Source organism: Spea bombifrons, chromosome 5 (assembly GCF_027358695.1).
Source record: "Spea bombifrons isolate aSpeBom1 chromosome 5, aSpeBom1.2.pri, whole genome shotgun sequence".
NCBI classification, from domain to species: domain Eukaryota; kingdom Metazoa; phylum Chordata; class Amphibia; order Anura; family Pelobatidae; genus Spea; species Spea bombifrons.
The window spans coordinates 106139501-106167261 of record NC_071091.1 but is presented as its reverse complement, the minus strand read 5'-3'; the positions used below and the strand labels follow the sequence as shown (position 1 = coordinate 106167261).

Sequence of the window (27761 nt, the reverse complement as noted above, 5' to 3'; positions counted from 1 at the left end):
ATCTCCTCATGTTGACCATACATAATACAGGGCCGGCCCAGCCCTCCCTGCAGGAGAATCTCTCTGTGACTGGCCAAACGCCCCCCCCCCACACCACCACGTTGGTGAGTACACCGCCGGTGCATCTAAAACCCGAACCCAGCATGGCCAGGGCTGCCGGGTCCAAAGCGGAGACCACTGTGCCGTCCTCTCCGTGCCCCGTTAACACCAACCGCGGAGATCACAGAGAAACCAGAATGATAAAAAGGTTTTGTACCGTGTTAGCCGTTGAGAAAACAGGAGAAAAGTATAGTTAAAATGATACCATTTATTGGCTAACTGAGAGTTTGATTGCGAGCTTTCGAGACCAAGTTGTTAGGTCCCTTCCTCAGGCATTAATGAAGCTAACAAGTCTGTGTTAGCTTCATTAATGCCTGAGGAAGGGACCTAACAACTTGGTCTCGAAAGCTCGCAATCAAACTCTCAGTTAGCCAATAAATGGTATCATTTTAACTATACTTTTCTCCAGAGAAACCAGAACAAAGCGCCGTCGCCATGGACGTCTAAGATCCAGATCCCCCGCAGCTGCAGGGGACCTGGATCCTCCTGTCTGTCATAGACCCCCCCTCCCCCACCTACCGGTGCTGCTGAGTCCCCGGTGCTTAGTCCGGGCAGCGTGTAGAGCTCTACGCGATTCGGGTAGACAACTTCCGCTCAAGCGTGTAGAGCTCTACACGCTGCCGGACTAAGCCCCTGGGACTCAGCAGCACCGGTAAGTGGGGCGGGGGGGGTGGCGGTAGACAGGAGGATCCAGGTCCCCTGCAGCTGCGGGGGATCTGGATCTTAGTCGTCTCATAGTTTGGAGGAGGGAGGGAGAGTGTTAAATGGGGGGGCATAAGGCATTTCTGGAGGCAGAGTGCTCTGTGAAATGCCTTTTAACCCCCTTAATGCCACTCTGCCTCCTGAAATGCCTTATACCTCCCTATATGCCACTCTGCCCCATAATATGCCTTTTAACCCCCTAAATGCCAGAGTGGCATATAGAGGTATAAGGCAATTGTGGAGGCAGAGTGGCACATAGGTGGTCAAAAGGCATATCATGGGGCACAGTGGCATATAGAGGGTTAAAAGGCATATAATGGGGCACAGTGGCATTTAGAGGGTTAAAAGGCATATCATGGGGCACAGTGGCATATAAGGGGGGTATAAGGCATTTCTGGGGCAGAGTGGCAAGGCAGGGGGCAGATGTGCATAACTGGGGGGGCAGGTTGAAAAAAGGAAATAAAAACAAAATATTTTTCTCAATCATAGCTTTTATTAACAAACAATAGTTTACATGAATTAACATTTACTGGTAAAACTTTTTTCCTATAGGGCCGTCTTATATTCAGGCTTTTTCCTTTTTCTCTAAATTAATATTCAGATTTTGGGGGGTCGTCTTATAATCGAGCAAATACGGTATAATAGGCCCCATCCGGTCTGCCTCGTTTCTCCTGCTGTAAAGAGGGTGGTAGTTAAATGGAGCAGCCTCCCAGCAGAAGAGGTGGGATTTAAACATCCGTACCTCCTGAATCTAAGACGAGACCGACGACTGGGTAAAGGTTTGAGTCTTTACAGCAGGAGAGATGGGGGCTAAATGGGGGCCGATCTGCCGCTAAATACTATGATTTAGGAAGCCAATTCCCGTATTCGAATTGGTTCTAAAAAAACGGTGGCGGAAATGACCCAGCGCGACAAATAAAGGGTTAAAACGCAAATTACAGGATTACGGCATTCCTGCTCGCAATCTGCAGCCAAGAGCCCTCCATAGCGGCTTATCGCTGAAAAAACACATTTATCTGGAAAAAGTCAATATTTCAGAAGCAATCCTCCGGAGACGGAATTTTTTATTTTAATTTAAGAAGTACTTGTGACCAGCGACTTAAAAAAAAAAAAATCCAGATTCTTTAAATATTTACTCAAAACTTTTGTTTGTAAAAAAAAAAAAAAAAAAAAAAAAAAAAAAGAAATAATAACCTTCCAGGGCTTCGTTATAATTCAGCGCTCTGCTGTCTTACTGTTACTAAAAATAGGCTTTTTTTGGGAAAATATGTGACATTGTGCCCTTTCTGTGCGTTCTCCGAAACAGCTGGAAAGCAAAAGCCGGAGAGATCCCATGGGGGGGGGGTCTGTCTACGGAATCGCCCCCCTCTTATGGATTTTTTTCCCCCTATTTTTCTGTATTTTCCCTATTTATACATCTCGTGTGCGACGCGGGAACTCGCAGCACCCTTTATTTACCGAAGGAAAGTGAAACGCAGTAACCTGTTAAATTTTGTTAATAAGCCGGCCTCTAAAGTGTTTTTTTTTTGGTTGGTTTAGTTTCCCTTTCATTAAAAAAAAAAACCTCATTTTTTTTATGAATTAAAATGTTTAGTTTTAGGCTATTTTATTTATTTTTTGATGAGATCGCCGTCTCTGTAACTATGGCCGTTATTAACGGGGCGAACGCTTCCTTCTTCAGTGTTTATTTTTTTTTGGTTTGTCTTGTGATGTTTCTGATTGGTTGGCCACTTTTAACTCTTTGTAGCTTGAGGTGTTACTAGCATCCCTGGGACTCTTGAAATATTAACCCTTTAATAGCCTGTCGTAAAGATGGCTCTGTGCAGTGACTCACTGGATGTGTTGCCCAAATGGCTCTAATACCGGTCGTCATGGAAACCTTGAATTGCCATTATTTAAAGATACACTTAAGAGTCACCTGCATTCAAGCAGCGATATCAACCGTAACATACTGGGAGCAAAAAGCTCTGGGGGCTTCCCCTTGAGTTAAATGGCTTTATTTTTTATGGAAGACGTTGTTTTAATGCAAATTCTGCCGTCTCCGAGATTCCGGCTTCACTTTACATGCAAAATGCGATCGTGCAGGAGGAACACTCCGTTGGTTGCCATGGCAGCCGCACCACTTTTAGCACTGCTCCGTATAAAGCAGCGTCTCCGCTTGGTCCGCCTGTCCTCCGAATGGCACAGAAGGGGAAATTTCTGAGACTTTTCTTTGTGGTTTGTCTTCCTGTGGATGAGTTACACGGGAAACATTACTCATGGCGCTGAGGGGTTGCCACGGTAACCGCAGCAGAGCCGGTCTCTGCCGGGCGAGGATGCCGGAGCGAGGATCGGAGCCGCCGTGCATTTCAGACATTCCGTAAAGCGCTGGAAATCATGGCTCGCTTCCAGTATTAACAATCCACATAGCAGGGCGGGGAGGAGGCGGCTGGGAGAGCGGCCCGTCGCTCTCAGATCGTCACGTTAGAGTGCTCGAGAGCGCTGCTCAGTCAGAACGCTCTCTTAAGCCTTCCCAAGTTCTGCTCTTGGAAAACATAATCGCGATATCGGGGGCTTCCGGATAAAGAATGCCGAGGAGGTTATGCAGTCGTCATAGCAACCAGTGGAACGCTCTTGCGGATTGCTAAGTATTCTAGATTGTAAGCTTGCGAGCCGGGCTCTCTCTACCTAACGTATCGGGTCGTCTTAATCGGTCAGACCCTTTGAATGTAGGGACTGTAAGAAGCGCTGCGGGAATTGTTGGCTCTATAGAAATGAAAGAGGAGAATAATTAAGGGCGACTGTAATGGGTCTCCTGTGGGTTGGAATGTTATACATGGTACGGGGTGGAGGGGGTGTTCTGCTAATAACTGATAATTGCTTTGTTTGGTTGTATTAATAGCCGTCTGTTTTTGACTTTTTTTTCAGTACAATTTTGGAGGAAGAGAAGCTGCAGCAGGAGGAGCGGATGAGGATGGAGTCCCGGCGGCAGGTCACCGTGTCCTGGGATTCAGGAGGGTCTGATGAAGCCCCTCCAAAGGTATGAACGCCGACCACAAATCGGCCCGCTACCATTTCTGCTGGGAGCCTTTTCCACTTATCTACCACCCCCTTATTAAAGTAAAACTTCTTTACATTCCCAAAAAACTATTTCCCTCATTCATGGCTTCCGTTGTTCTTATAATCATTGGGGTTTGTGGCTTCTCCTTTTAATTCGCTTATAAGATACTGATTACCAGGAGGGTCTCGCGCACCCCTGGCACAGGAAGGGTTAAGCATTGCCCAGCTGCTTCGTCCTGCCTCTGTTTCTGCCGTTTTTTCTGCTATTTCGTAGAATCGGATGAGACGGTGAGGATGCACCCCGCCATGGTGTGCAATGGTTTGACACCGTGGGGGAATCTGCGATTTGCCCTGAGAAGGGGGTCAAACACAAGAGGGGATGGGGAGAGGCATTAGAAATGTTCCCCGGGGGGCTGCCTACCTATGAGGGTCAAAATGTTTTTTTCTTTTTCAAAGTTTGAAAAGTGATGATATCGCCGTAGCAACCAATAGAATGTTTCAGCTGTTGGAGTTCCATGGGTTGCTACAGTGATAGCGTTAATATATATAAATATAATATAATATATATATATATATATATATATATATATATATATATATATATATTTATTCCTTATTAGATATACGCACTCCCCATTCGCTATCGTATTTCGTATCATCAACGTACCCGAAATAACCCCCTCTTGGGTTCCAGTCATGAATCGATTTTGTGACCAGCCACCCCGCGTCCGCCTGTCTATGCGTCTGCCGTTACCCCCGACACCCCTTAGTATATTTATTAACTCCGAATTACCCGTCTTTACAGCCCAGCAGACCGGGATACCCCAGCCCGAGGTCCAGCGAAGGCTTCTTCCCCAGCCCTCAACATCTGGTGCAGCCCAACCACTACCAGGTAAGTGCCCGTCTGTATGATCCTTTTAACTCACCCCGTATGCAAATTACTGGCACCCCCCCGCCTTCCTTTACTTTATTCCTGGGCAGGGCTCGGGACATGTGCTTCGAAAAGATGTCCTAAAAATGTCTTGAACGGAGCGGCGAACCCGTTCCTCTTATCAAAGGGAACCATAACACCGGAGAGCCCTCCCGGCAGCCCAAACAGGAAGTCGTCACCCACTTCCTGTTCTCTCCCCGCATTGTTTTAGCGGACGGCGCACGAGCCTCTAGCGCTAGAGATCGTTTCCAGCCGCGCAGGTCCCTCCGTAATGCTATTATCACAGATATCTCAGAGAGTGAGATACAATGTATAGAAAAGAGTCCAAATGATGACTGTTTAGTGAATATGGCGCCGAGACAACGGCTTTTATATTCTTCTCTCATTTTAAGCATTGGGTTGAATCCAATAGATTGTAAGCTCCTGTACCAGTGCGTCTTATCGTGTGCTGCACTACGGAATCTGCAGGCGCTATATAAATAAACGGAATAAGAGTAGAATGGATCGCGATCCAAGGGCTGCAACAGGCAGCTTTTAAGATACTGCTGAACCAAAAATCCCATGATATTTATCCGGCTGGCTGGCTGTTATGGGATTTGCAGTAAAGACCCTCCCTACCTCAGTTTAACCCTTTTTATGTCTCGCGCGTTTAATTTCTGCCTCTTCGCCCTTTAGGTGTCTTCGTATCCAATGTCCCACGTGATCGCTCCCATGCCCGGCAGCCTGTACCCCGGCCAGGCGACCATACTGGACCATCACGACTCGTGGAACCACCGGACGCAGGACATCACTATGTGGCAGCCCAGCCTGGAGGTAACGGGTTTGTTCTCGAGATCGTGGATAGGCAGTACCGGCTGTAACTCTCATCACGCACAGCCAGGATTTTTCTCTACGCCCTGTGTATTGAAAGCTACGGCGAATGTTTGCCCTGGCCTTTTTTTTAATTGGCTGGCGGCGTATCACTCCTCCAATAGGAAGTGTTCAGCGTGACGGAGAACCTCCTCGGGCACCGACGGCTTTTCCGGCAGTCGGACTGAATTTATCGAGTTGGCTAATAAACGCTATTCCTAAAAATAAATTCCCGCCATCTGTCAGGGAGCGGGGGATGGGGGGGTAAATAGGCGGCAGGGCGCGATCTCTTCCTGAGGGTAACGGAAGCTCCGTGTTTCTTCCCGCAGGATTCGGGGCCTTTGGACATGAGGGGCATAGGCCAAGGTTTACCCGCGCACTTAATGGAGGAGCGCTTAATAAGACAGCAGCAAGAAATGGAGGAGGATCAGCGCTGGCTTGAAAAAGAAGAGAGGTTTTTGGTGAGAATCTCTCTTTATCGGACCTTCTTTGCAGGGCGGAGGTGACGGTGAAGAAAGGGGGGTGGGGGTCCGCAAGCCTGAGGGGGTCCCTGATCCTCCACTCACAGCAAGCCCAGCACACAACTCAGACGCTCATGGTTAAACCCTTACATGCCAGCATTAAAGGGGTTAAATACACAGGCGTGAAATCTTTAGCAAAGAAAGTTGGGGGGTCGGAGGGGATAAAAATCATGCGGGGGGGGTTAATGGAACGGACTATCTTAAGAATGTTGGCGATCGCTGCAAGAAATCTAAATGTTTGTTTGGGATGTTTACTTTCCCCTTTTGTTTGAGTATTTTTATATATATTTGGAAGGAAAATGTATCTTTTAAGCCTATTGTGAGTGGGTGCATCCACTTGACACGGGGGGGGGCAGTTATGCCTCTATATAGCATCACGTATGTATTCCATGCAGGCGTGTCAAACCAGGAGCACCTCACATACGTTATTCTTCCTAAGAGCTTTTAGAATCCGTTCTCCTTGAGTTCATAGAGAGAAGCCGGCCCCTGAGCCGTCTGCGCCGCGGGACCCCTGAGCCGCTAACCCTTATTCTGAAATTATACAAAAACCGCAAGGCCTGCCGCTCGCCCATTCATACGCATACGTTGTAAGCGTCATACCTCCCAAGTGTCCCGGTACTACCTAGACAGTCCTGATTTTTAAGCCCTGTGCTTCATTACTGTCCCATTTTCGGTAAAACCAGTGGAGGTCTGTGCCGAGGAGTAACATTTTTGTCTTTCTCCAACCCCTTCCGCGTATTTATTGCTCTTAAATAACCCGTGACTCTGTCCGTTTAACCCTTATGATCCCTGCAGAGAAAAAAAAACCTCTACTTCTTCAAACCTTCAGAAGTGAAGTATTTTTGGTTGCTGTTCTGCAGTGCATCTCGTTAACCCTCGTGGTGCCCGAACTTTAGTTTTATTTTTTATTTATTTATTTTAGCAGCGCTCAGTAACCGCATTATTTGTGCACAGAGCCAAGTTATTTTCTGCCTTTTCCACCCGTCTTCCGGCGTAATAAAAGCTAGTAGAAAAAAAAAAAAAAAAGAGAGTATCTTGTGCAACGTTTGAAAGGTTCAGCGATCGGCCCCCGCTTCCACTCTCGGTGCTGCAGCCGAGCCAAGAACACATAAGCCGTCCTCCGTCAGGAAGCAGCAGTTACTTTCCTCTCGGCTCCTTCCAGACGCTCCGGCCGCAGACATGCAAGTTTTCAAATGTTGCGTTGGCAAAATGGTACGAGTTCTGAACGCACCCCCCGAAAATGACACGCCGTCCCCCAGAACGTCGGGGAGAGGATTATGCGGACCCCCAGGCAGCGGTGTGGGGGGGGTGACGAGGAACCTGCGTCCCGTTTTGGGGGAATAATTTGAGGTTTGTGTATTTTCTGTTTCAGAAACCCGACGTCCGGCTTTCCCGGGGCAGCATTGACCACGCCGACGGGGGCATTCCCTGCCCGGTGAGTATCCCGGCAGCCGGGTTTGCAAAATCTGCGGTTTATTGCATTAAAAAAAATAAGCAAATGAGCGTTTATTGATTAATTTAGTGCTCCATGGCGGGGCATCGATCCGGCGGTACGCAGGGGTCCGTAGGTTATTCGTCGGTGTTGGGGGGTGACCCGGCTCGCCGTGGGGCTCGTTAACACGCCGGCTGCTCATATAAACCCCGTGTTTGCTCTGAAAGTCATGTTTACATAATTCTGACAAATTACCGGCGTGTTTCCATAATAACGCTCAGCCAGAGACGCTTGCAGGGAGTTTAATGGACTGATGGGGGAGGGGGGGTTGTCAGATATTTTTTGAATACCATATGGCATTCAAATATTTTAAAAAAAATAGCATTTGAAAGCCAAGAATCGCGCATGTTTTTGTTTTCTGTTCCCGCTGATTGTCGGGGTTCAGGCTCTGGATGGGGTATAAGGTGGAGTAATGGGGGAATATATTGTTCTCGTATGTAACTAGACGGGTTATTTACCCCGAACGTGGCCGTTCCGTATCTTTAAGCGAATATACAGACCCCCCCTTCTCATTAACCCCTTGCAGTTACAGCCCCTACTGTGATTGTTTTCTGTGGTCTCCAAAGGCAGAGTTTAGTTTTATTCCCGCCGTTTGAGAATTTAACCATTTAACCCCCCCCATTAACCCCCCAAGCCTGAGGCCAGGAGCCCAAGCGTACCGAGAAGAATAATCTGCAGAGCATCATCTTGTTGGGTTTAGGATCCAAAACCCCACAGATATACAAATACATAGAATGTGACCCCAAATCTGCCTCCTCTGTCCCCCGGCAGCACGTTATTATATTTAGCCTTTGGAATATTTACATCCCAAGTGCGTTACTTTATATTTTTCAGCGTTGAGCTGCGTCATTAGTCTACTTGTCCAAATATAGCAGGGAGTTGTGTCCATCCAGTGTATAGGTTGATGGGACTTGTTGTCCTTCGCCTTCGATGTAGGAAAGGGACTTTTCTGGAAGGATTTGAAAGGCTTATGGGAGTTGTAGTCCGGACAGAGAGCCAGTCTGCTGCTTGTAGTTATTGTATTCGGAATGTGAGTGAGCGCGGCCCGTTTAGCGCAGGTTAGTGAATAAGGGCCCAGCCTTGGTGGATGTTTTGTTTCTCAGTCTCTGCTCAGCGAGGCCGTATAAACATCTTTCCCTCGCTGTGAATTCTTCCCTCGTCCATAAAATCCTCGGCCGTGTGACTCCTGTGACTTATAGCGGGGAGGAAAAAAAAAAACATTTCTTCTGGGAATCTTTGTGGCTGGAAGACCATGAAAGGAAAGTTGGATCGGCCCGAGGTTTAGATAGGAAAACAACCAAATTCCATGCGTCCTTCTGGCCCCGGCGTAAGATTCCCCGGCCGCCGGCGCGCTCCCCGTCACCGCGTCAGCCAAAGGCAATGTGTTTCCATTCACACGTCGTCCCTCACAGCGGTCAACGGACTGCAGGATAAACCGGTGCCGAGTATCACAGGGGTCTGCGCTATTTCAAGCTTTAATCCTTTCTCTGCAAATCAGGCTAAACAGGCCGGTACGTTTAAACAAGTTGGTGGGGTGCGGGCTTAGGTGGCACTTTCTGTATCTCTTGTTTTTGCCAACATTGTGCAAATCGGGGGCTGAGACTAAAAATGGGTCGAGAGAACTTAACTGGGAGCGATCAGTGATAGGAGTGATGGGAGTGATAAAGGGCCATTGGAACACAGGAGTGATGGGAGTGATAAAGGGCCTTTGGAACACAGGAGTGATGGGAGTGATAAAGGGCCGTTGGGACACAGGAGTGATGGGAGTGATAAAGGGTGATTGGAACACAGGAGTGATGGGAGTGATAAAGGGCCATTGGAACACAGGAGTGATGAGAGTGATAAAGGGCCGTTGGGACACAGGAGTGATGGGAGTGATAAAGGGTGATTGGAACACAGGAGTGATGGGAGTGATAAAGGGCCATTGGAACACAGGAGTGATGGGAGTGATAAAGGGCCATTGGAACACAGGAGTGATGGGAGTGATAAAGGGCCGTTGGGACACAGGAGTGATGGGAGTGATAAAGGGCCTCTGTACGCCTAAGAAGAGATTCCATACAAATCAGCCGTTTCCAGCTACAATAGTCATTTACAACATTAACCCCGTGTGTGCTGGATTTCTGATCCTTTCATGGTATTTGAATGGGCAAAGGCAGGGACATTTCTCAGTGACCCCAAACTTTTGAATGATGATGTCGGCCCCTCTAACCTATTACTGTCTCATGTGAAATCTGGGTGAAATAGCGTTTTGATCGCCGGCTGCACATTGCAGATTGTTTTCGGTAGGTCTGTGATCGTGTGTTCTGTAGAGCATGTGACTGCGGACCGGTCCTCTCATAACGCTTACCGATCAGAACCCGGTACATTCACGTCTTTGTTTCTATCTTCACAGGCCGGGAACCAGCACATTTATCAACCCGTTGGGAAGCCAGGTAACCTTTAAATTCCATGACGTATATGTACTGCTCAGTGCTGCGCAGCTGCCCGCTCTTTCCCCTAAATCACAGAATGCAGTGACTGGGTACGGAATACCGGGACAGACATATTATTATCTAGGTATATATATATATTATATATATATATATGTGTGTATATAATATATACATATACCAGGGCTCTCCCCTGGTCTGCCGTTAACGGTCGGTTCCGGAGCCGCTGATCGCTCGCAAACTGACCGATAAACGGCGTCGTCGGGTACAGAAGTTCTGCAGCGCGAGACTTTTCTATATTCTGTTCTCTGACCTCCGGTTCTCCTGCTCTGATCTAGAACACACAGCTCCGCCAAAGAAGCCGCCTCGGCCCGGCGCTCCCAGCCACCTCGGGAATTTGGCCGGTTTGAACAGTCCGGTGGAAAGCTATAACGAAGGCGTCAAGGTAAGAGCACCGGGGGGCCTGAGATCGCGGAGGTCGTAGACCTTTATTCCCTTTACCTAGGGTTTTGTAAACGGTTCTGATCTCCTGCCGCCGTCTCTGACCGCCTGCTTCCTTTTCCTGTCCCGCGTGTTATGTAAGAGATTCTCGCCTTACGATTCAAACCGTTCCCAGCTGCTGATATTGCGCAATTAACCAGAGAGAGGGGGGAGAGCGGCGTCACGGGAGGTGAAGCACGAGGGGGTTTCATTCAGCGAGGCTCGGACCTCGGACCCCCGTCTTCACCAGGAAACATCAGAGAAGAGAGAGAAAATTATCAGGAACTGAGAGATCCCGATACGTCCGGCCGGGGGGGGAGAAGAGAGAGACGTTACAAAAATAAGTCAGAATCCAACACTAGAGGATCAGAGGCTGAGATGTTTTACACTATTGAGAGGGTAGTAGATAAGTAGAACAGCCTCCCAGCAGAAGCAGTAGAGGGTGTAATAGGGTGAGGGTATTAAACATACATGGGACAGGGATACGGCTCCTGAATCTAAGACGAGACCAGCGACTGATTAAGGTTTGACTCTTTACTGCAGGAGAAACGGCCGACTGGACGGGGGGCCGCCGGGGGCCGATCTGCCGGCAGTCTCCGGCTGCACCTGTCCATCCCACCCTGTAGACAGAGAGTTCTGCATACTAGAGCTTTGGCCGCACTGTCCGGGGGGGCCGCACTGCCGGGGACAGGGTGTGACGGGGGCCGCACTGTCCGTGGGGGGCCGCGCTGCCGGGGACAGGGTGTGACGGGGGCCGCACTGTCCGGGGGGCTGCACTGCCAGGGACAGGGTGTGACGGGGGCCGCACTGTCCGGGGGGCTGCACTGCCAGGGACAGGGTGTGACGGGAGGCGCTGAGCAGGAAGGAAGCAGCAACCGTTTCCGTAATTAAGAGACGAACATAATAAAAGTAGAAAACCCGATTACGTCCCAAAAACACCAGCCGCTCCGCACCCCCGGCGCCTCCAGATCGCACCTTTATCGGCTGACGTGTAACGGATTGCAAGCTTTTGGGACTATCTGGGTCTCTTCCTCGGGCGTATTATCGCATATTATGGGACTTAACCCTTGTGTGGCCTGAGACCAGCCCAGTAGCCATCTCTCAAATCTTACTAACCCGTCCGCCGAGTCCGAGCGTCCCTTCTCGATGTATCAGTCACTCGGTGGGAACGTTCCGCCGGTTTCCATGGTGACTGCTCCATCTTTGCAGCCGTGGCTGGAAGGAATTTCCAAGTTTATAATAAATCTTGCGAGCGGTTCGCGGGCCGGGGGGGGCGATGTAAATATTTATACCCTTCGGGCTCTGCATGGCTTGTATCCCCGCGGCGCCGCGCTGCGCATGACGTTCTGCACGCTCAGCATGGATGCTTTTTATTTCCTTTGTAACGTTCTGATCCGTTCCTCCTCGCATGGATCCCGTTTGCATTTATTAATATTTTTTCCTCTTGTCGTTTTTTTTTTCCCTTTTGCTTTTGGGTATATTTTTAACCCCTTCTTCACTCTGCTTGAACTTAGCCGTGGCGGGTAAGCACTTACATGTATGTTGTTAGCGTGTTACGTCTGTGTTAGATCAGAGGTGAAACAAAGGACTTCGGTCCGGAGTAAGCTGTGCTCGGGTGCTTTTGACCTAACGCCGAATCGCATCCAACGATATAATAAATAATAATAAAATGATAATACGTTATTCAATTTTTTTTCTTTTATTAGATTTTACGTTTTTTTGCCGTTTAGTGATTCTCTTTTTACTGATTCTCGACATCGATTTTAAATGTTATAACAATTCGGTGGAAAGGTACATGGAGATAAACATGCGCGGACCGTTATGTCCTAAGCACAAGAGACATGCAGCGTGGAATGTGTTATTAAAGGGGAAATGTCACATTCCACCCCCCATACCTAATTCTTATAGATTTATACTGCTTTTTAACTTAAACAGCGAATATAAACAATGGGAACAAAGTACAAGAGGTACATTTATTTAAAAAAGACGTTTAACTCTACTGGGAGGGTGGTAGGTAACTGGAAGAGCCTCCCAGTAGAGGTGGTAGAGGGTAATACAGTGAGGGGAACACGCATGGGATAGACATACGGCTCCTGAATCTAAGACGAGACCAACGACTGATTAAGGTTTGAGTCTTTACAGCGGGAATAGCAGGCAGAATAGCCGGGGGCCGGATGGGGCCCTCTGTGTTTCCCTGCGCTGAGGGATTATGGGAAATAGAAGATGTGACGGTTTCCTTTTAAAACAGATTCTTATCGCAGAGCGTTCGTTCCGGTGACGGATCTGCTTTCACTCAGACGAACGCGGGGTTAATGAGTAAATTATCAGAATAATAATAATTATAATTCATAATAAACCGAGTAAATAATAATAATTAATAATAATAATAATTAATAAACCAAATCATTATCGCAGCTCCTTTTAAAGTTCTGTCCTCTAACAAAACCGCGAGAAGCCTGCGATCTCGATCATCCGATAAATGAGACGTCTGGAGCCGTCTCTGTAAGTAATATTACAGCCGTGGGAGGGCCTCGCTCAAAGAGCTGACAATCTAGATTAAACCATCGTAATATATAATCGTTATAACACGGTGACCGGTTCTGCCCCTCTTCCCAAATCCCTTCCCCCCTCCACGGTGATCATCTGGAGATCTGCGCAGGATTCATTCCACGCCGCGGTTATTAGGACAGACCTTTAAAGGGGGCGCAATCTGTACCCCGATTATTAATCAGACTCTGGGGCAGCGTGCTTTCTGGTGGGGTAACGACGTTGTGTATTAGATTGTCCGTATTGGATGGTAAACGGTGAAACATTTAAAGCCCCCGGACTCCCGAGCTCACGGGCTTTTAAGTCTTAAAATACCGTCTGCCTCGGCCGAGCCGCCAATCACGTTTTGCCGTAGAGCGCCACCTTGTGGTGAGAAAAATATTCTGTATAATGACATCATACTCACTGATGTCTTACTTAATATCCCCGTGGAAGTAATTTTCGGAACGCCGTCTCTCTGATCTCCTCCGTTTTATAAATTTATTAACTTTTCTTTATTTTATTAAACAGCTTCAACCACAAGAAATAAGTCCGCCGCCGACCGCCAATCTCGATCGCACCAACGACAAGGTGTACGAGAACGTGACCGGCCTGGTGAAAGCGGTGATCGAGATGTCGAGCAGAATCCAGCCTGCGCCCCCCGAGGAGTACGTCCCGATGGTGAAGGTACGTCTACCCCCCATCCCCTCCCCCATGGGTCATTCTGAGCGCGTGCGACACGGAGTAAAGATTCAGGAGGGTAAAATATTCCAAAGTGTGAGAAATACCAGGAAAAGAGGCCACAGAGTGGAATGTAAAAGTATGATTTTACTGAGAGGGTGATAGGTAAGCAGAGCAGCCTTCCAGCAGAGGTGGTAGAAGTTAATACGGTTAGTGTATTTAAGCATGCATGGGACAGGCGTATGTGGTTGTAAGTTTGAGTTCTTACAGCTGTCGTGTTTTGATCGGGCTTTACTTGGAATCATCGGTTTCTTTGCTGTCAGCGTTTGTGCCGCTCACTTATCTGTTTTAACCCTTCAGGGAGTGGGTCTGGCGTTGAGGACGTTGCTGGCGACCGTTGATGAAACCATTCCGATCCTCCCGGCCAGCACTCACAGAGAGGTGAGTGTCGCTTCAAATCCTCGTCCAAAGGGACGCCTGGAGTCTGGAGCTAAAGCATTGCGTTCCGCGTAAGACCCTTCCCTGACATGGCGTTTCCCGGTACCGCGGGGTGTAGCCCACGGCGCCCGGTGACCCGGTCTGTTCAATACACGGGATGAAGACTGGGTGCTAGGAGCTCCATGGAGCTGGCTACATACGATCATCCAGCCATATTTTTACACCATTTTGTGACTTTTTCCTCCCCAGATCGAGATGGCTCAGAAGCTGCTGAACTCGGATCTGGCAGAACTGATCAACAAGATGAAGCTGGCGCAGCAGTACGTCATGACGAGCCTCCAGCAGGAATACAAAAAGCAAATGCTGACTGCCGCGCACGCGCTGGCCGTGGACGCTAAAAACTTGCTAGATGTCATTGACCAAGCCAGGCTAAAGATGATTGGTCAGTCGAGGCCACATTAAACACGGCGGCGGCCCAGCTCGTCCTATTGCAAGTTTCCTTTGGGAATTAAGTCTAGCCTTCCACCGGCAAACCCAGCAACAAGCGGGCATCTCCTCCTCCAGCGCTGATTGGTTCCTCCTCCAGCGCTGATTGGTTCCTCCTCCAGCGCTGATTGGTTCCTCCTCCAGTGTTGATTGGTTCCTGCTCCAGCGCTGATTGGTTCCTGCTCCTCCTCCTCCTCCAGCGCTGACTGGTTCCTGCTCCTCCAGCGCTAATCGGTTCCCACTCCTGCGCGCTCTCCTGCCAGTCTTACCCTTTACTTCGTTCAGATTATCTCCCGGGCCCCGGGATTCAGTAGCGGCGGCTCTCCCCAGCGCACGGTGGCTACAAACTGTTCACTAACTTTCAGCGATGTGGCAGAGAGACGCAAAGCTGGGGCCCCGCGGCCCTCCATGTCGCAGCACGGAGATGTACTGACGTTCCAGTGACCCCCAGCGAGCAAACAGCGTCCCACCTGAGGGCCGCAACTGGAATCGACTCCCTTGGGATTTTTTTTTTTTTGTATTTGTACAACAGGTCGCAATATGCTGTTCTGGATTTACACAGAAAGGAACCGCGGAGCTCTATTTTCAGGACTTATCTCTCCGGCCGATGCCCCCCATCCCCCGGGGGCCGTGTGAAGCTAATATTAGGCAACCAGTTATTGTATGTCTCTTTTTTTCACAAGAATAAAGTGCCAGTTATTTTTTTTTCTTGCGGGGGTAGTTCTTTTGCGCGGAAAGTGCTCAAAAAAAGGAATATCTGCGTGTAAAGAGTATCTTTTTATAACACTTTAACCGAACCCGATGCTAACCGCTTCAGGTTTGCTGCAGCCAGCTGGATCACCATCTCTGCTGGGAATCAGAGTCTTGCATTTTTTTTCTCTTTATTGCTAAATTATCAGACGTTTGTAACCCGCACACACGCTCCGTTCTGTAGGATATCGATACTCAGGAAGATTACGATGAACTTGTACCGTGATTTATTAAAAAAGAGTCTTCTGCGAAACGCTGCAGTTAATCCGTCAATTGTTGGGATTTTTCATTTTAGTTTTAATGCCTGGAAGGAAATCTCTGGTTCTGAGCATCCAGAAAAGGTGTCCATATCCTTTCTAAATCATATTAAATATTATTAAAGGATTTGTTACTATGCCGTGGGGTATTTCCCGACCCCGGGGGGGTGGTTATATGTTCAGATGTTGCAGCTTCACGTGTTACACGGAAGGGACGTAATTCTGTTCATACTATTGATGCACCGATATATCGGTGGCCGAAAAAAAAAAAAAAAAAGGCCAAAAATTATCATCCGCAGGGCCTGGGATGCTTACTTGTGCATTGGTCGCACAGTGTGCTAGCAGAGTCTCTTGTATCGGCCAGGAAAAGCAGGAACCCAGCAGAGTCTCGTGAATGCACGTCACATGACTCTGCCCTCTTCCTTCTTCCACTGGGGGCGGAACAAGAGAAGTTGCTCGGACAGCCAGGCCCCTGCAGTAGTCTGCGAGTGAGAGAGCTGCAGTTCGTGTGAGGGGTAGGGGAGGGTGTATGAGCAAGTATGCGTGATTAAGGGAATGAATGAGTATCTGTGAATGAATAAGTGTATGAGCGAGTGAATGAGCAAGTGTGTGGGTGGAGGATGGCATAGGGAGCCTGTAATCACACTCCTATCATGCACAGGTTCTAGCATGTACTGCGTGCCTGGGCATGATAGGAGTGTGATTGCTGTTGGCAATTTATATATATATATAATATTGATTTTTTTTTTTTTGTCCAATTTTGGTGTGTTACTTACTTTTAATAAAAGTGTGGTTAACACACCAAAATTGGACAGAAAGAAAGAAAAATGTAAATTCAATAATAACATTAATATTTATATAATGGCTAACAGCAATCACACTCCTATCATGCCCAGGCAACTAGTACATGCTGGAATCTTGGTATGCCTGGGCATTTATATAGATATATATATATATATATATATATATTGTTATTGAATTTTACTTTTTCTGTCCATTTTTGGTGTGTTAACCACACTTTTATTAAAAATACGTTTTTTTGGGGATTTTTAAAGGTGGGGGGGTCACTTTCAGTTTCGGCCAAGTGAATGCTGAATTTTCAGTTTCGCTCCTGAATCTTCGTTTCGGTGCATCCCTAGTTCATACATGAAGTTTCAGTCTTAGAAACGCAGGGAGATACAGAAATATAATCTGTACCTCTGCTTGGAGCTCCTGGGGTCCCGAGGACGGCCTCTGATTAATTTGGAATCCTTGTTTAATATATATTATTACATGTTATTTTTTCAGCACGCTGATTAATCCGATTACTATAGTCGAGGCAGTCAGCAAACGTCCTTTTCTCAGGATCTGCATGCTTATTCCTCCCCATTAGGTTATCTCTCACCTATTGTCTAAGTTTCTGATCGTTGTTGTAATCCTGCTACGAGTTCTACATGAGATCCCACGGTGCACCTCGCTTCGCTGGACGAGAGCCAAGAGACGCCGCTAAGGCTTAACTGGTCTCGATTTCCCCGGTGGTGACAGATAACGTGGGAAGCCGCTGCCAATGAAAGTTTCTGTTCCCTTTATGTATATTTATGATGTTTTATTGTTATAAGGACGGATTAATTATACGGGCCGGAGATTATATATCATATGACGGATACACAGGATATAACGGGTTATAAGGACGGGATTAGTTATACGGCCGGAGAGTATATAATATATAATATGAGGAATATACAGGGATATAACGGGTTATAAGGATGGGATTAGTTATACGGCCAAAGCATATATATATATAACATATAATATGAGGAATATACAGCATATAACGGGTTATAAGGACGGGGTTAGTTATACGGCCAGAGAGTATATAATATATAATATGAGGAATATACAGGGATATAATTTATTATAAGGACGGGATTAGTAATACGGCCAAAGAGTATATAATATATAATATGAGGAATATACAGGGATATAACGGGTTATAAAGACAGGATTAGTTATACGGCCGGAGAGTATATAATATACGATATGAGGAATATACGGACATATAACGGGTTATAAGGACGGGATTAGTTATACGGCCGGAGAGTATATAATATATAATATGAGGAATATACAGGGATATAATTTATTATAAGGACGGGATTAGTAATACGGCCAAAGAGTATATAATATGAGGAATATACAGGGATATAACGGGTTATAAGGACAGGATTAGTTATATGGCCGGAGAGTATATAATATACGATATGAGGAATATACGGACATATAACGGGTTATAAGGACGGGATTAGTTATACGGCCGGAGAGTATATAATATATAATATGAGGAATGTACAGGATATAACGGGTTATAAGGACGGGATTAGTTATACGGGGGGAGAGAATGTAATATATAATATGAGGAATATACAGGGATATAACGGGCTATAAGGACGGGATTACTTATACGGCTGGAGAGTATATAATATATAATATGAGGAATATACAGGGATATAACGGGTTATAAGGATGGGATTAGTTATATGGGGGGGAGTATGTAATATATAATATGAGGAATATACAGGATATAACGGGTCATAAGGACGGGATTAGTTATACGGCCAGAGAGTATATAATATATAATATGAGGAATATACAGGGATATAACGGGTTATGAGGACGGGATTACTTATACGGCCGGAGAGTATATAATATATAATATGAGGGATACACAGGGATATATACCGGGTTATAAGGACTGGATAAATTATACGGGCCAGAGAATATGTAATATATAATATGAGGAATATACAGGGATATAACAGGTTATAAGAAAAAGGGTTATTTATAGTTTGTTGCTCCAGTGAGAAATCAGATTTCCATTTCAATCCTGAGTTTTTACTTCTGGATCAACAATGAGGGGCAACTTGATGGAAATGCGTCTTATTCTCATCCAAAATTTCTGTGTAATTAAAAAATTTATTTTTTTTCCTTATTTTTCATAAAAATAAGAAGCAAAATGTGTAGTGAACTTTTACATATTGGCATAAAACACAACAATAAAAAACCCTCTGATGGCTTGCAGTGGACCCAAAGTCAAACAGGTTTTGGGCAGTAAACACAAATTATCCAGCATACGTTTCATTAACGCAGAGACCTCAGCGGTTGACTGTCCTCTCTAATCTTTGCGATATCGGGAGTGTAGAGCTATTAGATTATATTGTTTTTAAAGCTTTTGTTCCAACTCAAAATACATTAACCCTACCCTGTCCATTTATACGGCAACACAAGACACCAAGACTAAGACAAACTTCACCATATGGAGCTAGCGATGGATCGGTGCCCCTAGACGGCATTGTCAGGGTCCACTCAACGTATTGATCCCCAAGTCTCAAAATACTTGCCAGAGCTATATAACATATGTCGCTGGACAATTTTCTATCTACAACATACCTCACAAGTGTCCCAGTTTTCTCAGAACAGTCCCGATTTTGCTGTACTGTCCAACAAAGCTGCCCCACTCTTCTGGTTTTACAGGGAGTGGAGTATCACAGCCAGTTTGGAAATCTGCAGCTGGGCATCATCAGGCACAGTGGGCAGGTGGCACCACCCCAACACCTGTGCCTGGCCACACCACCTTGTGCGTCAGACCATACCGTGACAATAATAACTTATATCCCAACTGGGTATGGGTAAACCCACCAAATGATCCTTCCTTCTCCCCATGGCCACCAGGAACCCAAAGCTTCAACCATCAGGCAAATTCCAGCAGAGCCCCCCAGCAGTATGATAGTATACAGAAGCATAGCAATCCAGTGCTTTGCTAGCTGTGACCAGGACAGCACTGAGGCTTCCAAGAGCCTTTCAATAGGCTGTGGTGAGTTATGACCAGCATGCATCACACCATATGTTAAACACAATATGCAGAGCATATGCAAAGCAATTATAACAGCAGACCACACCAACTTACACGATCCTGCCATCATAGCCAATAATATTGGTCAGACAGGCAGCAGGAAGGGGGAAGCTGGGATCAGGAGAGGTTTGGGTCGCTCACTGTTGCCACTCTGCACCCCTAATCAGTTACAGGGTGACTTAAACATAAACCCAAGCAAGGGAACCAGAAATTGCACAGCAATTAGTGTCCACTGTCACCTGGTGGAAGTATGTAATGCAATCCGAGGGTCCATAATCTATAATGGTGCAAATGGTATTGCCCGGTTCATATGGATGGATAGAAAGATCTCACTCAGCAGAGACCATCACATTATAGATGGAAACTTTGTATCACGATGTGGTATCCTTTGATCTAACCTATCGTTACATTCCTTGGCATATTTTACAAACCCTTGTCAATGACCCAGTCGTTACATTCAGGAAAATGAATACCTGAGCCCCAACCGGACCGACGACTGACAGGAGATTGCTCAATATTTGATTCTAATTCATGAAGTTGATAACCTGGGTCAGACTGATCAGTCACACCTTCCCTTCCTTATCCCAATGGATTCACCAAACAACCAACGCTTCCAGAACTGGATCCTGGGCCATCGCTGCAGCTTTCCTCGTAGTATAAGCCGGTTGGTAAACTCTAAGGGTCTCGGAGTAAATGTGCTCCTGAGGGGGAACGTCTCCCAAACGAACTCCAATGACAGGACGCACCAGTGAGGATGCAAAAGAATGAGAAACGGTTTATTGGGGAAAACATGGTTTTTAAGGGCGCAGGACAAAGGTGACTCTGGGTAAACGCACAGGACGCAAATCGCTTAATGTGTTGTTATCTGTGGCCAACAGGGCATTGAATGCGATGGGCAAGTGTCCCTTTAAAGTGACCAACAGATGTGTACCTGGGGAGGGTGAGACAGAGGAAGGTGGGAAGAATGGGGAAACGTAGGCACCGGGGATATTCACTTAAGTATGGGGGAAGGTTTTAGGGGCACAACTGCAAACGGGGCTACAATAATACTTTATAACTATGCAGAAAAATATATTAACAGCAACAACAAATCCATAACATGTAGACGGACAGCACAGTAAACGTTCCACTGTCACATCCATAACCCAGGGAAACGTCGGCTTCACCGCAGCTGGCTGTTTATTGCCGCTCGCAGGCATCTCACGTACTTTAACATAATTAAAGTTCATTAAAAGGTTAAACAGGAATGAAGGGGACGAGTCTAACGAATAATGTTTGTATGAAGATTAAAAAGATGGGGATCAGGAAGCTGTAATAAACGGAACTTCTCGTGTTCTTGCAGTTATTGGGGTAGGAGAGCGAGGTCACCTCTCGGTCCTTTACGTTTATCGTATTATTAATGATCTAGAAGTGAGTAGATCATCTTGTGTATTGTTACGACATTTTGTAGTTATGAGGTCAGCTCGTGATCCCACAGAATGCCTTCATCCAACACGTAAGAATAGCCAGTAGCAGAGAGAGTATGAATGAGCTTCTGCTGTGGCACCGAGCATTAGGCAGACCTCGTGTAGAAGATGCAGCTTTTTGCCGCCTATTCAGGAACGATACGATTTGTAAAGAGCAACAAGGGACGTTATCTGTGAAGAGCTTTCAGCTAAATTGGCAATCCTGGGAACTTTCAGAATCAGGTGACCCATCATATCCCAACACGGCTCTCTACATACATGGGCATGGGTTGTGACATATCCCAACACGGCTCTCTACGTACATGGGCGAGGGTTGTGACATATCCCAGCACAGCTATCTACATACATGGGCGGGGGTTGTGACATATCCCAACACGGCTCTTTACATACATGGGCGGGGGTTGTGACATATCCCAACACGGCTCTTTACATACATGGGTATGGATAGCCCCAAACACCTTAAAATATATGCCGGTGGGCAGGGAATGCCGCTGGGACTGAGCGTTCCGAGATGCTGCTCCCGCGACCCCGAGAACCTGAGAAGTGGTTCTTCTCCCTGAGTCTTTGGGAGAAACCTGGAGACTTCCCAGGCGTGTAAACCGGATTTATTTACTCTAGAAAAGAAGTGCAAGCGGAGGGAACTCATCACAAAGTACAAATGCATTTCAGGTCCTTATGAGGCCGTCGAAGGGTAAACATTTGCTCCCCCAGGCAGACTTGGTGACATTAGCCCACCGGACACAGGAGCCACGGCTCCATCTTCCAAATACAGGAGCGATGTTCACAGGACGGGCCGTAAAGCTCTGGAATTCTGGTATTTTAATACTTCTTATGCCAGTATTTTTGGGAAGATACAACACAAACTTTAGGACTTACATTTTTTTATTTATTTTTTTATGTTTTGGACATTTTTTGTAGATTATCTTGGAACTGGGTGGTTCCCTTATGTCATGGTGACATCACTTGAGCATTATTATTGAACATTACAAATTTTAATTTTATACTTCACTAATTAGAGGGTGGGAATGGGGTTGTATGCGTGATTGAGGGAATGAATCTGTGAATGAATGAGTGCATGTGTGATAGCATGGATGTGTAAGTGAGGGTGCATGGCACAGGGAGTCGGTAATTGACCCCATACTGCTGGCAGCATCAATACACAAGGGGGCAGCTAGCCAGGTTTCAGCGTGCATTGGCTGACTTGGAATGATAGGAGTGTGATTGCTATCAGCAATCACAATCCTATCATGCCCAGGTTCCTGCATTTACTGGTTGCCTGGGCATGATAGGAGTGATTGCGGTTAACAATCACTCCTATCGCGCTAAATCAGCCGGTACATTCTGGAACCTTGGTATGCCTGGGCATGACAGGAGCGTGATTGTGTTTTTTTTTTGTTTTTTTTTTAAAGATGGAAGGTCATTTTCGGTTTCGATACAGAATTTTCATTTTGGTGCATCCCTAGAATAAATAGAACTATTTAATTCTTAAGTATCCAGAGATAAAATGCCCTCCTGCATTTGTAGTCACGTCAGTAGAGCTGAAACAACGAATCGATAAAATCGATAATAATCGATAACGGAAATCATCGATAACGATTTCCGTTATCGATTAATCGAGTGATCAATTCGTTGTTGGAGCACTCGGCTCCTTTTACTTACCTCCGCGAGCGTTCCCCGCTTCTGCTACACGCTCTGCAGTCTCCGCCTTCTTTTAGCTACGTGACGGATGTGACGCGTTCCGGAGGTAAGTATTCTTCATGTCTATGTGCACGGATCGCACAGAGCCACTCGCACAGAGCGAATCGCTCTGTGCGAATGGAGCCACTCGCACAGAGCGGTTCGCTCTGTGCGAGTGGCTCCACTCGCACAGAGCGGTTCGCTCTGTGCGAGTGGCTCCACTCGCACAGAGCGGTTCGCTCTGTGCGAGTGGCTCCACTCGCACAGAGCGGTTCGCTCTGTGCGAGTGGCTCCATTCGCACAGAGCGGTTCGCTCTGTGCGAGTGGCTCCATTCGCACAGAGCGGTTCGCTCTGTGCGAGTGGCTCCATTCGCACAGAGCGGTTCGCTCTGTGCGAGTGGCTCCATTCGCACAGAGCGGTTCGCTCTGTGCGAGTGGCTCCATTCGCACAGAGCGGTTCGCTCTGTGCGAGTGGCTCCATTCGCACAGAGCGGTTCGTGAGTGTGGGTGCAGGGCAGAGTGGGGGTGGGGGTGCAGGGCAGAGTGGGGGTGGGGGTGCAGGGCAGAGTGGGGGTGGGGGGTGCAGGGCAGGAGACTGGGTGCAGGGCAGAGTGGGGGTGGGGATGCAGGGTGTGAGTGTGGGTGCAGAGCAGAGTGGGAGACTGGGTGCAGGGCAGAGTGGGGGTGGGGATGCAGGGCAGGGTGTGAGTGTGGGTGCAGGGCAGAGTGTGAGTGTGGGGGCAGGGCAGAATGTGGGGGCAGGGCTGGGTGCAGGGCAGAGTTAGAGACTGGGTGCAGGGGCACAGTGCAAAGTGCTGGGTGCAAAGTGCCAGTGCTGGGTGCAAAGTGCCAGGGCTGGGTGCAAAGTGCTGGGTGCAAAGTGCCAGGGCTGGGTGCAAAGTGCTGGTGCAAAGTGCTGAATGCTGGGTGCAAAGTGCTGGATGCAAAGTGCCAGGGCTGGGGCAAAGTGCTGGGGGCAAAGTGCTGGGTGCAAAGTGCCAGGGCTGGGTGCAAAGTGCTGGGTGCAAAGTGCTGGGTGCAAAGTGCAAAGTGCTGGGGCAAAGTTTCTTGAACAGTAATAGTCCACCTCTTTTCAGAATGTTTGGGGTTATTTTGTTTCATAAATATTGTGTTTGGGTTCTTGTACTTTGAAAATATTGTTTTTTATTACATCATAACAAAATAAGAATGTTAATGTAAATTTTAAGTTGTTTTTTAACATCCAGTTCATTAAATTCTTTTAAATAAACGAAAAATTTGCATATTGTTTTTTTTATCCGATTAATCGATTAATCGAAAAAATAATCGGCCGATTAATCGATTATTAAAATAATCGTTAGTTGCAGCCCTACACGTCAGAGGACAAAAGTTTCCAGGCCCACAAATCAGTGAGAGGCATTGTAAAGGATTTTGTGTCATTTACTTTATTTCAATCTGCACGTCCTATTAAAGGGCGTTTTTTCTCTCAGTGAAAAATGAGTGCGGCCCACGAACATATACATTTCTGATGAAGAGGCCCACTGCAGGAAAAACTTGGTCTAGACAGACCCCCTCGAAACTCATTGTCACTTGCGAGTGATCACACGGCCCTGATTGTTTCTTTCCCCATGATATATTTTCAGACAGCTGCATATTAAGCATTTGTCTAGTAGATTGGGGCTCAGATAACAGAGCAAGAACTCAAACACCCCAACTCCTTATCATACTGCCTGTGGGAAAAAAATAGAACACCTCAGTCTTATTCATCCAGTTGTACTGTCTAATGAAAGCATACGGAAGAACAGACTTCATTAGCATCGCCATAAAGCATCAGCACCGTGTGGTCCTTGAGCTGGGAAAGTCACCCAAAATATCACATGACCGACAACAGAAGCTCCAGGTAAAGGGAATTTATAACGACTTCTCGGTGAAACGTTGATCCAGGGATCGTATCGTCTGCCCCTGGAGAGTAACGATGGGGATTTGCTTAAAGGGTGTGTTTCTCCTTCCGGATTGGTATACTATTGGTATCTTGATGAATTTACATCAGTTTTATTGAAAACAGAATTTGTGTACTCCTGACTCCCCCCCCCATTATACCATTATAATTATTTTTTTTTTTTGAATATACAGTATATCACTGCTTTACCCCCAATTTTCAGGATGAGGCACAGCACCTGCTCCCTAATCCAGCCACCCACTGTATGATCTCATGTAATTAGCAGAAGCATAACACCCGTCTTGCCTAGGTTTGCCTTTATAGCGAAACTGTCCCAGGGGATGGAAAGGGGGGGTAACAAAGTATTTGTAAATGGTGGGTTAGCACCGATCTTCCCCTTTAAGGTCAGACTCTGCCACAGACCACGCAGGTCAGCTCCATGAAGATAAGAGTACAACTAGAACCCCCTTTTAGTGACAGCGCTTACAAACCTTTATTCTTGTTGATTTTGCCTCTATTTACCCCCCCCCCCAGGGTACTAATCACCGAACCTAAACCTTAGCCAATCATATACTCCCGGCTAGACACAACCATCAGAGAAGAACCAATCAGCGCACAGAGAGCAAGGCACATATGGGGGTAACACGACTTTCTGGAACATATTAAATACAGGCAGTCAGAGCCAGTTATTCTGTGATAAAGTATCAATGTAAAGATGACCTTCACTACATTTATGTTTTAAATGCTAGCGTGAAGCCCCCTGAGGGTTGACGGCAGCCAGGAGCTATTGTCTGGGTAAGGGTAGATAAGAAACTGACTACCAGCAGAAGTGGTACCTGATAACAGCATCATCCAGTACAACGGCTTCACACCGCATTCAACAAACTGCACTTATTTCTACATAAATCTCAAACTGGGATTAAAGCGGCGTTGTTTATCTAATGAGTAGCGAGTACTGCACATGCAAACGACGGACACAGCAGTGATACTATGAAGCTCTTTTATTACAAGTCCGCTTACAAAAATGTTTAGTCAAAGAGACCGAAGCCCATATCGTCATCGGAACCCTCCTCGGACTCTTCCTTCTTCTCCTCTTCTTTCTTCTTTTCTTCAGCTGTAAGAATTAAAGAAAATAAACATGAAGATTGTGTTTTTGTGCGGCTGAAGAGACCACAGAATACGCTCCGCAGCGCGATGTATGATATGTTCCCGTCACCAACAACCCATCAGTGCAACATCCCAGAGATAATCGTGTAGTTACCTGGAGCAGCTGCGGCAGCAGGAGCAGCACCACCAGCGGCAGGGGCTCCTCCACCGGCTCCCACGTTGCAGATCAGGCTGCCGATGTTAATGTTGGCGAGAGCCTGCAGAGAGAGCAAGAGAACACATCACTGACTGACGAGAGCGCACATGAGAGAGCGAACCCGTTACCGATTGACAGAGCGCACAGGAGAGAGCGGACCCGTCACCGACTGACAGCGCGCACAGGAGAGAGCGGACCTGTCACCGACTGACAGCGCGCACAGGAGAGAGCGGACCTGTCACCGACTGACAGCGCGCACAGGAGAGAGAGCGGACCCGTCACCGACTGACAGAGCACACAGGAGAGAGAGCGGACCCATCACCGACTGACAGCGCGCACAGGAGAGAGAGCGGACCCGTCATCGACTGACAGAGCGCACAGGAGAGAGAGCGGACCCGTCACCGACTGACAGCGCGCACAGGAGAGAGAGCGGACCCGTCATCGACTGACAGAGCGCACAGGAGAGAGAGCGGAAGCAGCTGCTTTTATATGAGACGCGTGTTAAATGTATACGCCCCGGACAATCCATACCTTGGCGAACAGGCCAGGCCAGAAGGGCTCGATGTTGACGTTGGCTGCCTTGATCAGAGCGTTGATCTTGTCCTCCTGTAGAAAAAATTAAATGCATTAATATTCAACGCGCTGGGAGAGCAGAAAACAGCAGCCAATGCACGCAAGGCTCAGAGAGGGATTCACGCAACCCGTGGTATATCCACGCAAAGCACATGGCTACTACATACAGACCCCCGTGACACGAGTCACAACTTCCTACACGCCTCCCCACCGTGTCGCCTGCTGGCATCACATGGCGGGGGCTGCTGGCAGTGCGGGGGGGTAAACACGGCAGCGTAGTAAATAAAAGCACGCATGGCCGGCACCTCCGGGGACATCAGACAGAACATGTGGGACGCGCTACAGCCCAACACGGCAGCCGGGGTCACGAGGAGACATGACCTGCGGCCCTCAACTGGCAGCTGCCGCAAAATAAACTGCTGCTGAAGCACCTGCGCGGTACAGAGAGAAGCGGCAGCGCTTTACGGCTCCAGGATCAACGGCGAGAGGAATTCCCAACCACATCGTCATGGCGATTAGGTTGCAGCATAAGTCCACATCCGATGTGTTTTTCCACTGACTCGTCTTACATCCAGGGGCCGTATGTCTATCCCATGCATGTTCAACTCCGCTCACTGGTTTAGCCTCTACCACCTCTGCTGGGAGGCTGTTCTATTTATCTACCACCCTCAGGAAAAGCTCTTCACATTCCATCTCAGGTTCTGATCCTTTGTTAGATTCTGGCCTCTTGTGATATTTCTCCTCGATTTAAAAACCTCTCCTCCCGCACTCTGTTAAACCGCTCTATATATTTGGGCTCCCCCTCTAAAGTTATACCTGCCAGACTACCCTCCCAGCATGCACCGGGGGTCGGACACCTCACACGGACCCGACACCCGGTGACAAGCTGCGTCAGGCCAGGGAACGTACCAAAACAGTAATGGCGGGACAGGGTTATTAGGAAAACGTTAATAGAAAAGCGCGCGGCAGCTGCGTGACGTCACCCCCGGACAGCAGCGCGAGCTCGGCCACCATATCCCTCTCCAGCCCTGCTACTCACCGTGATGGAGACTTCATCGTCATGGAGGATGAGAGCGGAGTAAATGCAGGCGAGCTCAGATACGGAGGCCATGACTAAGTGTAGCGGGAGGTGTGGCGGGCGCGGATGGCTGAGTTACAGGGTGCTAGTCGCCGGATTGAAATCGGGCCTTAGCTTCGTCGGAAGGACCGAGCACCTTAAACTACAGCAGGCACTGAGAGAAAGAGGAAGCGGATG

The 27761-nt window shown here is 47.5% G+C and overlaps 2 protein-coding genes across 2 annotated transcripts in view; one reads left to right on the top strand and one right to left on the bottom strand.

Moving 5' to 3' along the window:
- The window catches only part of PTK2 (protein tyrosine kinase 2), a 57589-nt gene extending 42786 nt beyond the window's left edge, over window positions 1-14803 (top strand). The window contains exons 23-32 of the mRNA XM_053466169.1: window positions 3709-3820; window positions 4646-4732; window positions 5447-5584; window positions 5950-6081; window positions 7514-7576; window positions 10026-10065; window positions 10401-10507; window positions 13600-13755; window positions 14110-14190; window positions 14437-14803. Of these exons, the coding sequence (XP_053322144.1) occupies window positions 3709-3820; window positions 4646-4732; window positions 5447-5584; window positions 5950-6081; window positions 7514-7576; window positions 10026-10065; window positions 10401-10507; window positions 13600-13755; window positions 14110-14190; window positions 14437-14649 (1129 nt within the window). The 3' untranslated portion in view covers window positions 14650-14803. The remainder of the gene's footprint in view (window positions 1-3708; window positions 3821-4645; window positions 4733-5446; window positions 5585-5949; window positions 6082-7513; window positions 7577-10025; window positions 10066-10400; window positions 10508-13599; window positions 13756-14109; window positions 14191-14436) is intronic.
- A 10813-nt stretch (window positions 14804-25616) lies between these two features.
- RPLP1 (ribosomal protein lateral stalk subunit P1) lies at window positions 25617-27761 on the bottom strand. Its single transcript, XM_053466168.1, has 4 exons — window positions 27546-27761; window positions 26465-26539; window positions 25892-25994; window positions 25617-25744 (listed from the first exon to the last, which is right to left on the bottom strand). The coding sequence occupies exons 1-4, from the start codon at window positions 27615-27617 to the stop codon at window positions 25659-25661; spliced, it is 336 nt and encodes a 111-aa protein (XP_053322143.1). The 5' UTR covers window positions 27618-27761; the 3' UTR covers window positions 25617-25658.